A 15,340-nucleotide genomic window follows, 5' to 3' on the forward strand; every position below is an offset into this window, starting at 1 on the left:
AGTTATGTGAGTTACAAGAAAATGAAACTTAACTCTCTATTTGCAAGTCCAAACCACATACTAAACTTCTCTGTCCCCATTAAATGTTTTTTAAAAGAAATATCATACTGTAAAGGGATTGAACTTAAACATATACTAAATAAAGGGTTAAGTTGATATGTTTCATTAATAAGGACAAGCTACTTTTCATTTTATTAAAATAACGTAAGAAACAACAAAAATATGACTTTTCTGTGTATATTTCACTGGTCTTAATGGTCTGCTCATAGAACTTTGGATTTAATTCATATGTAAGTATTAAACACTATATGACTTTATGTTACATATTAATCGTTCGTCTTTCATAGCTCATCTTTTCCTGCCCACAACTTCTTATTACACACCCTGCTGTGGGGGAGGGGTGAGTTTCCTCCATCCTGTTTGTTTTTTTTGCATTTTCTCTTCCTAATAGAAGAAAATGCACAAACCCTAACATGTGTAGCAGCTCTGATTTCAGTTTTTCAGCCTGACGTCTCCCTTTTTCCAATTTGTTGGAATTGATTTGAGGCATAACTTGACTGAAGCTTGGTACACCTTTTTGTAATACATGTAAGATATTATTCAATCCAGATCTGCATGACAGATGAGTTAAAAACAAGCCACAATATAGACATCACAAGTAAACTATAAGATTTTTTTTTAACTGATCAATATATTTTCCTTAGATCTTGATATGACTTGGTATCAGCAGTAATAAAATAAGGAGCACAAATGTAACACAAGATGACTTTATTATACATTTAAGCAAATTAATTGCAGTACTAGGTGAATGAATGTGGTATCCTACATTAGCATAAATAAAACTGTTATATCAGATGTTATTGTTATTAACACCAGGTACCATGTGGTCAAATCAGGATGGTGCTGAATGCCCCTCCACCCTGAGACTGGTCCCCAGTGTCTCCACTGCCATCTCTTTATGCAGCTGTTGAAATAAAATGAAGATAAGATCGAACGTCATTGATATCAGGAGGGAATTTAGCATTACAGCAGCACAAGAAGAAACCTTAGAATGTGATACAAATAGAGAAAAAAGTAATAATAATAGAGAGAGAGAAAAAACAACAAAAAAGAATTTGTTTTAAATTTAGAATGATGTATACCGTGTATAACTCTAACTGTTGGGCATAAATATACATGCAAAACAAATTAATTATACTGCAATTATCTTAAATCCAGATAAGGTGGAACAGTATAAAATAGTAGATACAGTATGTTTGGAATTAATATTAATAGTCTGTTTTATAGATTAGAATTTATACACCCTTTATGCATAATGAATGAAGTATAATGTGAAGAGAAACTATATACAGTACATACAAAAATAAACATACATATGTACTGTATATTGTGATGTTTCTATACAACATATTAATATAAATATGCATTACATATAATAAATATGAGATAACAGAATAAAACAGTACAGTAGCATAGTGTAAAAATGATATGACAATATAAAGAAGGACAGTATATTATGCTATTTTACAGTAACATTGTAGAGTTGTTCGGTCATAACGTGGTATGGAGTAAGACATTTAGTGGTTGCACTAGTAATGATAATATAATGAAAGTCATAGTGGACAAAAAGTGCATTGCAATAACTGTAACAGCACAGTAACTACTGGGTTCAGTATATGTACTGTATATGGGGAGGGTATGTAAGCCAGTGTATGGTTGAAAAGAGGAGTGGAGGGAGGTCACACCTGGCTCGATCTGGGGTCACAGTTGCTATTGTGCAGTCTGATAGCAGTGGACATCAACAAGCACCTGAAGCGTTCTGTCTTACACTTCAGTTGAATGAGTCTGTTGCAGAAGGAGCTCCCCATCTCCCATCAGCCCAGTTACAACCTGACCATAGAACTGATCCTCTTTACCAGCTTATTTAGTCTGCTGGCATCTTCTCAGCCTTGATGCCACAAGTTTGATCATAACTGCAGTTCAGTGACCCACTGCAGTCTTGTGGCTCGCACAGCTGGGGCTGTTTGGTTTATTCTTATTTCAACACACATGAAACACGTTTACATGAGTCACATCTCACAATGTAAAACACCCACACAGCTTAAGCTGTGTTTCTACAGCAAATGTGTGTTTTCTCTTGTTTCAACATTCTTTGTCAAATGAAAAAACCCAAGACTTCAAATAAAACATTAAAGACATTCATAACTGATTTTGTCTCTTTATTTAAGTTAATAGAAGTAAGTAATGTAATCATTTAATACACAGTCTCTGGTACATTATGACAATACCACATACATGCTGATATTTTAATTAATTTAAAAATGTAAGTACATGGCACTAGATACTTCACAGAAAAAAAACAAAGTGATGTGAGTTTGAAAAACACAAACCTTACTTGATTTGATTTTGAAAACTTTATGTATACATGTTGACATATGGATTAAATTATCTTTTGATTCATTAAGAAAAAAGAAAATATTTGACACCAAAAACTTCACAAACACATTGACAAACAATTCTATATTCTAAGTAAAAATCACATATCAATCATAATTTGATCCAAAAAAACCTTTCTATCCTGCATACATGTTGACAATACCACATATATTCAATCTTTCATTTAAAACTGTATATATTTCATATATCAGATACTTTACTGTCAGTTTGATACTTTGAATAACTGCGTACATCTTTCCAATTGCAATATAATGAAAGTAATCGGTTGCACAAAATCATAAAATGCAAGCTCAGATTTAATGATTGCAATGTTGTAACATGTGCTCCTAACATATGTTGACTCAAAGAATAAAATAGTCTAAAGAATAAAAACATTTTTTATTAAACACGTTACATGAAATCGTAGGTAGAAGTGAGCACTACATGTAGTGATTTTTTCTTTTGTTGTAGTTAAATATCCTTGTCATCTTATATACACTATGTTACTATTTCTGATTCTCTTCTATGTTAAATTTTTTTAAAAAGCACGGACAATATGAAAGGAGGATAAATGAACATAAGTAGGAGGATGTGCAAATGTGTAAATCACGAGGAGGAAATGTTAGTCGTTTCTCATTTGATGTTGAATGACTCTTTCAGGCTTACTTTTGCCTGCTTAAGTGTGATATTCTTCCAATTTGGAGGAATATCAGCAGACCTTGCTTTATATGCATTAGCAAATTCATGGTTGAACTTTGCCATTACATATTTCCAGTAGTCTGAGGCCTCAAGGCTTACATCTGGAGCAATTTTCCAGTCTGGAAAAATTTCTTTGTAACGCTTGTAAGGGTGCCATTCATCCTTAGTAGCATCGCAGCGGAAACATGCGTCACTGATCACAAGAGAAGAACATATGTCAGTGACAAGTTTTTCTGTGGCATCCCACCTGTATCTACCAAAACCCTCTGGCCGATGTAGTGAAGTCCAATGCTCAGTATGTGCTTTTCCTCCTGCCTCACAAGGCGCTTTGCAGAATGGACACTGTTTACCACATCCAATCAGTCTGGTGAAAAGCTCATTCTGAGGACTCACGTGGAGATTTCTTAGTTTCATTTCAATGTTTGTCTTTTTAAACTTCTCTCTAAGAGCTTGGGCCATCTCCTTCACGCACTGTGTGAGCCAGTGAGCAAACTGTTCCTTGTCAGCATTGTTCAGGATCATGAAAGCTCCAAGAGCATCCTGGGAAATGACCAGTTTATCACCAAGTGCTTTGCAGATATCTTCAACAAATGTCTTCAAGTTGCCACTCCTTCCTGTTTTGGCCTTGTTGATGACATTGTTTATGCTATTGATACTTGACTGAACGTGTCGATCCTCAAACTCAAACGCTTTAGACGGGTTAGAGAAGTGTTCTTTTATTTGGTTGAGTGTCCATTCCTTTACATAACCCTCATATGAGCAAATGTAGCGCCGATAGTTTTCAAAGTCATCCTTGGAGAGCAAATCCTGTAAAACTGAATACTGGAAGAATATCCGGGTGCTGAACTGATGGCATGTCAGCATTTCACCAATGATGTCAGGACCCAAGGAGCGGTTGACAAAGTCCTCGACTGCAGGCTTCAAGCATCTGTCAGTGAATTCTTCTGCCTTCTTCTGGCACTGATTTCGTTCGTTGAACACATCTTTGAAATCAGCACAGAACTTTTCTTTGTTTTGTTTGAGGCATGTTTTGGGATCATTCACAAGTATGAAATCTTCATGCATTTTCTGAAATGTTCTGGCTGCAAATCCACAAATGTACTGTTTCAGAGAAACTTCAAACTCAATGTCTGCCTTCAGATTTTGGTTGTTTTGAAGCCTCTCATCAATCATGCGTAGGATCTCCAGGATGTAAGTTTCATGGTAATTGGTTTTTCGTTCCATTTTCTGTATCAAAATGTCTTCACAAGCAGCTATGATGCTGTCAGCCATTTGTTGCATAGCCACTACTTGATCTTTGTTAAACAACTTTTTCACAGTGTGTTTAAATTGGTTGAAGGCTCCTTCAACTGTAGGCTTATATTTGAAAGGCACTTGTCCACAATTTTTCAGGTCTTTTTTATTCAGTATTTCATTTGCATGACTGCCCTTATGTGAGAGATTTGCTCTCAAGTTGTGAGATACACTGGTGAAGACATCTGTTACCTTTTGTTCACAAAAAGATAGTTCCTTCAAAGTTTTATCCCACATCTCATCAAATTCTTTGTCTAGCTCTGTGTCTGTCATCTTGACTTTTTTCTTCCGACAGTCCTCAATTAATGCACACACTCTCTCCTCTAATTGTTTTGTGTGATTCTTCTTGACTCTATCAAGTTCTGCCATTCCCTGTTTGATTTCTGCTGCTGCTGTGAGCTGATTGAGTACAGAGCTCTGAATTTCTCGTCGAAGGCTTTTTGCACTGTTTGAGAATTCCTCTTTGTATCCTTCAACTAGGTAGACATGACCCTCTGTTTGCTTGAAGTACTTTGTCAGGTTTTCAAGAAGCTTTGTCTCCCATTTAGACAGCACTGTGCAAGCTTCATTTTTCAAACTTGTGAGAAGTTCTCTCATGTCATGTTTCTCTGATTTCAAAGCAAATTTCCCAAAATTGGAAATTCTTGTTTCAGCATTTGTGACCCAGGTGTACATGTCTTTTTTGAATTCCCATTCCCATTTGTTGAACTCTGTGCAAAGCCTCATGTAGGCATCAGCCACGAGGCTGTTTCTGAAGCTGAAGATGAAGTTTTCATGCTTTACTGCATTCCAGAGGCTTGACATCCACTCTGTAAACTCAGAGATTTTGTTAGCAGATGAGTTACAATTTCCCAACATTTGGATGATGTTCTTCTTGAGCTCATATACAGCTTCACTGTACCCTGCATTGACTGGTGCCATTGGTGGGTTTCCATTCCAGAGTCCAGGAATGTACCAGTTCCCAGTGTCTGGACTGTACTCCATCACATCAGTGAAGCTCTTGTTCTCCTCTTTCTTTTCCATTTTGGCTGCTGCCTGGGTCATCTCATTTAACTGTTGCAAGAGCAGTTTCCTGTCTCGTAAGTTCTTCTCATGGGCTGAAACATCTGACACATTCTGGTGAACAAACTGACATTTGGGCTTTTTGCCTACCTCCTTCATCCTGAGAAAAGCATGCACAACTATTTGTAGGATGTCTTTCATTTCTGTTGAATTCTCCATTGCAATATTGATAATGGTGATATCACTCAGCCCCACAACAAGTGTTGCAAGCTCATTGTCATGCTCATGGCTATCATCCAGTTGTGCAAGCTCTGGTGACTTTAAGCCCTCGGTGTCAATGATCACCATGAAGTCACAGTTGAGTACTTTTTTGACATCTTCATTGACTCTGATGAGCAACATGAATGCACCTCGAGTGCATCGACCACTGCTGACGGCAAACTGGACCCCAAACATTGTGTTAAGGAGAGTGGACTTTCCTGTGCTCTGAACTCCAAGAACTGTGACCACCAATATCTTGCTCTTAGGAGACACCAAGGCATTGAGCTGAGAGAGAACATCACTCACCCATCTGAGAGGTATGTTGGATGCATCTCCGTCAACAAGCTCAAGAGGAAAGCCATCAAGTAACAATCCTGCACAGAGTTTTGGAAGATGCTGTAATTGTTGACGTGATGGGTGTGTTTCTGGAAGGGAAACTGAAGCTTCATAGATTTGACCCATTTCACGGAAGAAGTGCTCAGTCCCCAGTGAGCTGTTGGAAAGTTGTCTGTCAATGTCTTTAATCTCTTCTTTGTTGTCAGAACTTTTGCATTTCTTTTTGTACTGCTCCCTGAGACCAGACAGTTTTTCTCGAGATAGGTTATCAAGGTTTATACGCATCCATTTCAGGAAATAACACCTCTCTATTCCTGGGCTTGATACTGCGTTGATGAAGCATGTCATAGCAGTTGATATGTCATAAGAGTTCTGTTTTCCCCGAAGTTTTGTTTTCTGTACCTTAAGATTACCTTTGTACATTTCTATGTTTTCAGATCCAACTTTTTGAAGACGAAATTCTTCCTTTTCTAAGCAAGTCAAATCTTTCCATATTTTCCCTTGCCTGGGAAGCTGAGCTTCTTTGTATTTAAGGGTGTCATGAATTTCTGCAGTGATGGCATCTGCATTTTTCTTGGCAGTCTGGCACTCTGGAGAGTCTTCATCAACCAAGATTCCCAGTTCATGGGCAATGTCAGTCATCTGCTCTATTCGCATTGTCTTCTTGGAGCTCTCAACTGCATCCCTGACTGTTTTCCGCAGATTTGACACAAAGTCTGCATCATTCATGCGCTTAGTCTTCAAAATAATGTTGCTGTTAGTCAAGCCCAACTTGGTTGCTACATTTTTCAGAGCATCTAAACTGAACTGCTTGCTTTGATGGTTGCCCACCAAGTAGATCTGTGCCTTGTGGTGTTGGTTGGTCAGTAGCCTGCACTCAGAGTCCAAATTGTCAAAGAACACAAAAACTGCTGTAGATGTCTGACACAAAAAAGAGTATTGTGTTTCAAATGAAGCAATGTCCCCACGAAGGTTAGCTACAGCAACTGGCTCACTGAAAAGATCCATGTTTTTGTTTCCACAAGGGAGGTACCAAGAAATTCCAACCAATCCATTGGATATTCTCCTTGGGCTGTCGCCACACTCCATATTGCAGTGAACAAAGGTGTCATGGTACTGCTGAGAATTGCTCAAAAGCTTATTGAGAATCTCTGACTTGGACAAGGAGCATTCACCCAGTCTCACAAAAGATATCATTGGAAGATTCGAGAGAACAACTCTGTCTTCAATGAAGCCCTTGGATTCAGAAAGGGACTGAGGTCTGTACTTTTTAACAATGTCTCTCATGGCCCACAGCATGAGTGTGCACTGTTCTGTTTCACAATTGGGAAGCAGTAGAGGCACAGAAAACTGACACATAGACATTTTGAGTGCCATTTCCTGCTGTACAAAACCATCAGAACACAGAAAGAGAGCAGTGATTATGTCGAGGGGGTTTAGCATATCACCTGAATTTGGACTGTTGAGCAGATTATCAAGATCTAACCCTGTATTCCCTGATGAAGCATCACAGTTTGAGTCACATACTGATGTACATTTCACATTCCTAGCTGTCACATTAACCATCATCAGTTTCTTCAGAAAATACCATGGAAGATCTGAATTACGCTTGACAGGTTTATCAGTAATGGTCTTCTCATTAATCTGAAGTATTGTGCTCAGGGATAGCTTCTCTTTGTAGTGCTGCTCCAAGCCCAGATCCTCCAATAAGCTTTCCATTTGTGTCTCTGTGAATATATAAACAATGATTATCAAAATCAGGATTATCAAAATCAGGATTGCATTTATAATTTATTAATTAAACGCACAATATGTAATTTCAGCCACTAGGGGTCTCTCAATCAAAACAAACAATAACAATCAAAACGGACTGTTACCTTGATTAAAATTAAGGATAGTGTAAGTACACAACTTAACAAAATATATAACATAGGTCTAGTTGTTTTTAGACATTTTAATGCGGAATAGTTACATATTATAGCTTTAATGTCAAACTTGCTGCCAATTCTTTAACAGTATAGGCTGGCTGCTTGCTAATCCACACCAGTTTGTCTTCTGTTTACCACTTGCATCAATCTGTTGACACTCACCCTTGTAGCCAGTCTGTGGTGTTGGTGGAGTGTCCTCTGCACTGTACAGATCAACAAATGAATCTTCATCACTGACGTCCTTGACAAATAAGAATAAGAATATGCATGTTCAGGTGTGTTCAATCAACTCATCCAGTCATTAGGTGATAGCTTCTCACTGAAAATAATAAGAGACAATTTTGCAATTTTATTTTAATTTCTTCTTCTGAAGATGTACAAGGAGCAATTTACCTCCACTGTGGAAACACTCAGTCATCCCACGCTTCCAGTGCAGATATTCAAGCTGCTTCTCACTGAAAGTAATAAGAGACAAATCTGTAAGGCTTTATTACCAAAGAAGTTTAAAATACCATGCAGCCTGCTTTACTATGGACCCAAACCAGAAAATCCTTGCACAAACCTCAGCCAGAACCACTGCTTGCATGGGCATATATGGACCATTTCTAATACTGGTGGACTCAGGGGGGAGCAGGGGAGGCAACCGCCACCCTGGTGCCCCTGAGGACAACAAAATACTGTGAAAGTGCCCTCTAAGGTGCCCCCACAGTAGAGCAAACATTATAAAATTTCCCCCAAGGTGCCCGCACAAAGGAGAAAACACACCAAAGGGTAAATCAGGATGCAGTGCCCTATAGAGTGCCTCTCTATATATGACAATCTGGAATGAAGTGCCCTCATAGATGCCCTTTCAGTGGAAGAACATGTGATAGTGTCCCATAAAGAACCCCCACAAGATGTAATGCAATGCCCTATGAGTTGTTGTTGTAATGGGGTAAGCTGGAGGTTCTGTATGGTTTCCTCTGGGATGCCACGAGTTGTGAGAAAACATGATGTCATGATGAAATTTAATGAACAAAAAACATGGTGAATGTGCTTTATAGGGTGCCCTATATGTGAGAAAAACATTGTGCCCTCCCGCTGAAGAACATGAGATACTTTGCCCTATAAGATGCCCTAACGATGGAACAAACTGACCATTATGGTAGAGATTAATGTATTCTTTATGTTTGGCTGACCATTAGGTAATTAAAGCACCTTTAAAAACAGTTTGTAGTTGTTGTAGCTGACATTATTCCATTCAATTGATTTTGGTACAGTATTACTCACTAGTTTGCTCAGCCACACCCATTTAGATTGTTCTGTTGTCTTTGGGTCAGCACAGCCTATTTTAACAGTAAAAACTGCATCAGTCGACAATCATTCTCAAACTGAAGCTGCTCGAGACCCAGTTTGGAAAAAGATGTGGAGAAGGAAGGCTCTCAGATCTTCTGCTGTTGTCCATTGAGAGGGACAACGCAACTGACCATAACAAGGTCATTAACATTTACAAACTCATGGCAAAAAGAATTCTCCTTTGATTTCACTAATCTTGCTTCATGTTTCCCTGACAAGACTGCTCAAAACAGCTAATTCTCAAAATGTTAATAGTTCCATGTTTTTACCACAGATGTGTTTGAGAAAAAAACATTTAAAACATTGCCCATTCCCTGTATTTTATTGCAGAGATATTAGTAAAATAAATGTTTAAAGAGTAAATACTTTTTAATACAAAGGTATTGTTTTCTTTATATTCTGAGTCACCCTATAAAATTTTATTCTTAATTGGGAATGAAGCCTTTTTACCAAACATGCATCGTTGCTCTCTGCTGAAGGGGGCCCATTAAATGTATCCCCTCAGATAGTCTGAGTCCCCCACTGATTTCTACACTCTCTAATCCTGTGCAGTGTCATGGTGGGCTGGAGCCTATCTACCATGCAGTAAGAGGAAGGAAGTAGAATACAACCTGCATCATAAACAGGAAGCAGGTTACAACAACATGCACAAATATCCACACTGACACTCATATTAACACTTGCAGGCTGTAGTAAATTCACTGACATGTTGGGCTGTGGGAGAAATCTGGAATAGTTGTACATTATTTTCCAGTTCACAACGATCATTTATCCCAGTCAGCCTTTAAATATTAAGGGTTTGAAAATATGTGATTGATTATCTGTGTCCTTGCAAATACAAAATACCCACAATTTTTTTAAAGGCATAAATACCGATTTGTCGTGCGCAGACATTATTGTTTGGGTGAAAAAAGTGGCATTAAATTACTAAACCGCCCAGAGCCCCTCTCAACCTATAAATAGGATCGCAATCTCCCTTTATGATTGAAATTTGCCTGGTGAGTATCCCGCAGTGAATACTTCAATTGTTCTAAATTCAACAAATATAGCTGAGAATCTGGTCTAAAAATGCGGGCTGTCTTTTTCTGCTGAACTTGTGAAACCAGACATTGTTATGATTTTTAAGGCCACCGGTTCTGCAGAGACTTTCCAACAATGCCTTCGCGGTCCGCAGTATACTATCATCGGTATATAGAGGCCGGATGAATACACATGAATCATTAAAATCACTGCATTAACGATGATAATGTTTTCTTTAGTATCTCTGAGAAGACTCGTGGGTAACATTTTCAGTTGCCCCGCCTGGTATAGAGACTGAGACTGTGAATAAGATCAGTTAAACAAATCGATATCATCTGATATCGATCATCTGAGAAAGATTATAGTCAACCAAACATAAAAGAATCAGGTTTGTCAATAAAAAATATTGAAAACATTTAGAAGTAAAAAAAAAAAAAAAAAGTGTGCATGATTCAGCAGCACGTGCGAGGCTGAAGTTGTCACAACAAGGTTGAACGGACAAGTTTACTGAGTATCAGATTACATTCATAATCTGTTGTGCGAACACTTAGACATTGTTCGGCTTGTTTTTCAGGTCCTCCCATCATCACATAACGGACAAATCACATCAGTGACGAAGCAAAATTATAACTCACCTTTAAAGAGAAGATTTCCCCATAGTAAAAATGCGTTCTTCTATCCAGGAGCTGGTTTCAACTAAACTGCAGTACTTGTTCAAGCGTCTATTTGTCCTGAAGATAAAGCGTCGAACATCACTGCATGCTGTATGCCGAGACGGTCCTCCAGAAGGTGCATGACTCTTTTATTCCGCTGGGTGAAGCCACTTTCACTTTTGGTCTCCAGAGAAATTTTCAGGATCACCTGGTTTCCCGGAAAACGAAACTTAATTTTACAGTAAATCACATGATAAAACTTAAAGCCACCACAGATGGCTTAATTCATGCACAGAGTTGTTTTCCCTGCTGTGCTGCAGAATTCAGTAAAAATATGTGGAGACCACGAGAATCACACAATGCTGATTTCATGTCACAGTTTCTCCATAAAATAAAGGAATATACATGTAAACACAAAGTCTTCCACATGATTATTGTCTGACATACACAAACACATTTTGGTGCAGTAATAGTAATAGCAACTAAGTAAGCGATATAAAAATGATGTACAGTACAACTGTATTTTAATAAGCAAATGAGAGGAAATTCCACCTGGATTTATTCTAAATTTTAAAAAGCACAGTTTTGTCATGAATGACTTTTTAAGGAATTAAATCAAAATTCAATTAACTAATTAATATAAACCACTTTTTTTTTTTTTAAACTTCTGATTCATGTTCATACTAAACCTACATGGGTCTGATCATTAACTGGTTCACCTGCTATAATTGAAATTTTAATGCAGAGGGAGATCTGCATTTCAATCACCCTTAAAAATGAAAGTAGACATGGTGATAAAATGATCCAAGTGGAGAATATGTATCTTCACTTTTTGTGTAGACTAAACTAATGATTGTAGTTTTTTATACAGTTACAATAAATAGTCTCAATGGTCAGAACAGTACATTAAACATCATGAATAAACATGCTGTGAACAGTATGTGGAGCATTTATTTTTATACTGTCCTAGATATCAACAAGAGAGACAGACACTTAAAATTACACTCCAAAGGAATCACATGACACTTGGTATTAGAGAAATGTTGCAGAGGAGTTCAGGTGATGTAGGGTACAGGGATATTTTCAGATTTTTAGAAAACACAGGAATTAATAGAAGAATTGAATGTAATAGTATAGAAACTTTTGTGGTCTATACTCCAATCCAGTAGGTGGCTGTAATGCGCCTAAAAGGTGTTTGTCAACCGCCATTAAACAACAGAAGAAGAAGAAACAGTCTGTTCTGTTGGTACCATTGATGTATAAAGAGAGTTCTCTTCATACATCAATGCGTGGTGCTAGATAGCCGCTGTTGAAGAAAACTGAACCGGAAACATCATTAGCATCGACAAAGTGTTCACTTGTTGCTGTCGTCTGTAAGCGTTTTAATTGTTTGATTTAAGCTAAACGTTGGTTTTTGGACAAGATGAGATGTTGTTATGAAGCAAGAAACACGTTTATTTCCATTCACTCACACGTGGGACATAATTAAAACGAACACATCCTGCCAGTAAAAATGTCTCATTTGCATTCAGCATCTTTCACTATTTTATCACACTTTATAGACAAAAATGATGAATCAAGATAATGATAAGCAGAAAAAGAGGTAATGATAATAATCAATCAGTGGCAGCCCTACTATGGTGTGTGTGTGTGTGTTTTGTTTGTTTGCACTTGACTGGGTCACAACTGGGGACTTTCATCAGCACACACACCAGTTGATTGGGGACACCTTTCCTTTGGGGATGAAAACCACTTTCCCCAATCAGATTTAATTTTTATTGAATTCAACATGCTCCAAATTGTATTTTGGTCTTAAAATCTCAATTGTCCCTAAAAGTGACTTTTTTCATATTTTTTATGTATGTGTGTGCCCCCCACCCACCCAATCTGTGTATAAGCAAGTCAAGACCTCCCTGAAGTCTAAACATGCGATGATGCTGTTGTAATGTGATGTTGTAATATGCACTTTTTTTTTTTACATCTCTTACTTTCTATTTTTCTGTATATATTGTTATATATTGTAGTATAATATTCTCTTTTTTAAAACATATTTCTTATTTTCTACTTTCTTATCATTTCTCTATACATAAGTATATTTCTATTCTAGAATGGGAGCAACTGTTACATGACCCATTATGTGGGCTTCAGCACACATCCACACACACTCTGAGGGACATGACAGAGCCGCGCAACCCAGGGATGTCCTCCATCCCTCGGACAGCCCCTGTACACACGGGATGGACCCAGTAGAGTACACCCTTCGGAAACGGCTCCCTCGGAAACTCCCCAAGAGACGGAACGATGTCTACGTCAACATGAAGACGTATTTCCGGGCTCAGCTGGCACGTTGTCAGAAGCTGCTGGAAGGTGGGGGTCACAGGGAGATCTGTGTCCATGGCCTGGGCCTGGCCATCAACAGAGCTATCAACATTGCCCTTCAGCTGCAGGCCAGCAGCCAGGGGGCGCTGCAGCTGGCAGCCAACACCTCCACAGTAGAGCTTGTGGATGACCTGGAACCTGAGGACCCTGATGAGGCTGGGGAGCCCATGACACGTACACGCAACAACTCGGCCATTCATATTAAGGTTTTCTACCCTGACCCACAGTGACTTGGATAGAGGTTTCCCTCATGTGTGTCAGGCAGAGGTTCTCTATTAGTCCTGTTTGTTGCCTCATTAATCAGTAGACACATATTACAGAGTTATCTGATGGGGCTGAGTGTGTGGAGACCTATGACGGCAGCAGCAGAATGGAGCGACATACAGTGTGTTGGCTGTACATGTATCAGTAAACTGTGTAGGAATACTCCAGTTGGACTGAATATATTATGCTCTTTTGTCACGAGTTTTGTGTCTTGTCAAAAATTGTTAGTGTCATCACTTTTTATGTTTGCATGTCTTGAAGCAACAGTGATGTTTGCCAGATGAAACCTCAATGTAATTTAATACTTGTCGACATGTAAATGTACAATTGTCTTTAATTTTAAGGCCTAAGAGCAGCACAAGTGTTCACAGTTTCATGTCTGTTTTTAAATGTAGAAATATTTAGGAAAAACTGAGAAAGTTTACAATTCAGGTAGGTGTTGTTGTAGTGAACCTCCACTAGATGTCAGTAGTTTGCTACACATACACATGCCAGGATGTTATCATTCAGCAATCTTGCTTCCATGCCACCATGTGGCAACAACATACTCTCAAATAATGTTTATAGCATGTGTACACATGTGTTCAGTGTTACACATGAGAACATGAGCCCAACTAAAATCCTAAAGATCTGACACACACAAAAAAAGACTGGAGCTTAAAAGTAGAAAATCTGTATAAATAGCAATTATACAACTTATAAAATATATTAACATTATATTAACAAATCTAATAAAAGAGACTGTTTCTGTGAGGCATGGTTGAACAATGTTAAACTCATGTGGGTCAGGCTTCATTCATTTTTGCAGTGATATTGGAAATAGATGCCCTGTCGCAACCTAACAGGCCTCCAACTTCTAGGTGCAATCAATATTTTCTAGGTGTTCCACTCCACAGTTCACTCTAAAGATATGAGTTTAGGGGTCAGACTCACTGGAAACAGACACATACACACTACGTACAGATTTAAACTTGCAGTCTTAACTCACACACACAAGTACATCCACACACAAAGTGCAAGAGCAGTGCTTCCCAAAGGCCTCATTTTGGTCATGATGTGCTTCACCATTTCCATGTTTGACATCTACATTTCAAGGTGCAATCATCTCAGAGTGTGTGTGGGTCTATGTGCTGAAGTCCAAATAATAGCTGAGAAATAAGTTGAGGAACTGTGGTCATAAGAATAAACCTGAGAGGTAGATAGAAACATGATGTAAAGAAAGAAAAAGGTAAAAATGATGGAAAGAGGGAGACAGAGACAACAAAAAAGATTAAAATTAGAATGATGTATACAGCATATAACTCTAACTGATGGGCATGAATATATGTGCCGAAACAATAGTGCAATTATCTTAAATCCAGATAAGGTTGGACAGTAGATAGTAGTAGATACAGTATGTTTGGAATTAATATTAAAAATCTGTTTTATAGATTAGAATTTTTACACCCTTTATGCATAATGAAGTATAATGTGAAGGGAAACTATATACAGTACATACAAAAATACACATACATATGTACTGTACATAGTGATGTGTCTATACAACATATTAATATGAATATGCATTACATATAATAAATATGAGATAATAAAACAGTACAGTAGCATAGTGTAAAAATGATATGACATAAAGAAGGACAGTATATTATGTTATTTTACAGTAACATTGTACAGTTGTTCAGTCATTCTGTGGTATGGAGTAAGACATTTAGTAGTTGCAGTAGTAATTTCAAT

General features: G+C 37.9%; 2 protein-coding genes across 2 annotated transcripts; one reads left to right on the forward strand and one right to left on the reverse strand.

Moving 5' to 3' along the window:
- Positions 1-2,202: 2,202 nt before the first annotated feature.
- LOC137174178 (up-regulator of cell proliferation-like) lies at positions 2,203-11,140 on the reverse strand. The gene is made up of 4 exons (XM_067579328.1): positions 10,946-11,140; positions 8,349-8,410; positions 8,118-8,196; positions 2,203-7,754 (listed from the first exon to the last, which is right to left on the reverse strand). Exon 4 carries the CDS (start codon positions 7,744-7,746, stop codon positions 3,070-3,072), a length of 4,677 nt encoding a protein of 1,558 aa, XP_067435429.1. The 5' UTR covers positions 7,747-7,754; positions 8,118-8,196; positions 8,349-8,410; positions 10,946-11,140; the 3' UTR covers positions 2,203-3,069.
- A 1,111-nt stretch (positions 11,141-12,251) lies between these two features.
- LOC137174255 (ribonuclease P protein subunit p20-like) lies at positions 12,252-13,804 on the forward strand. The gene is made up of 2 exons (XM_067579434.1): positions 12,252-12,336; positions 13,055-13,804. The coding sequence occupies exon 2, from the start codon at positions 13,099-13,101 to the stop codon at positions 13,570-13,572; it is 474 nt and encodes a 157-aa protein (XP_067435535.1). The 5' UTR covers positions 12,252-12,336; positions 13,055-13,098; the 3' UTR covers positions 13,573-13,804.
- Positions 13,805-15,340: the final 1,536 nt, after the last annotated feature.

This window comes from Thunnus thynnus, chromosome 22 (assembly GCF_963924715.1).
Source record: "Thunnus thynnus chromosome 22, fThuThy2.1, whole genome shotgun sequence".
NCBI classification, from domain to species: Eukaryota; Metazoa; Chordata; class Actinopteri; order Scombriformes; family Scombridae; genus Thunnus; species Thunnus thynnus.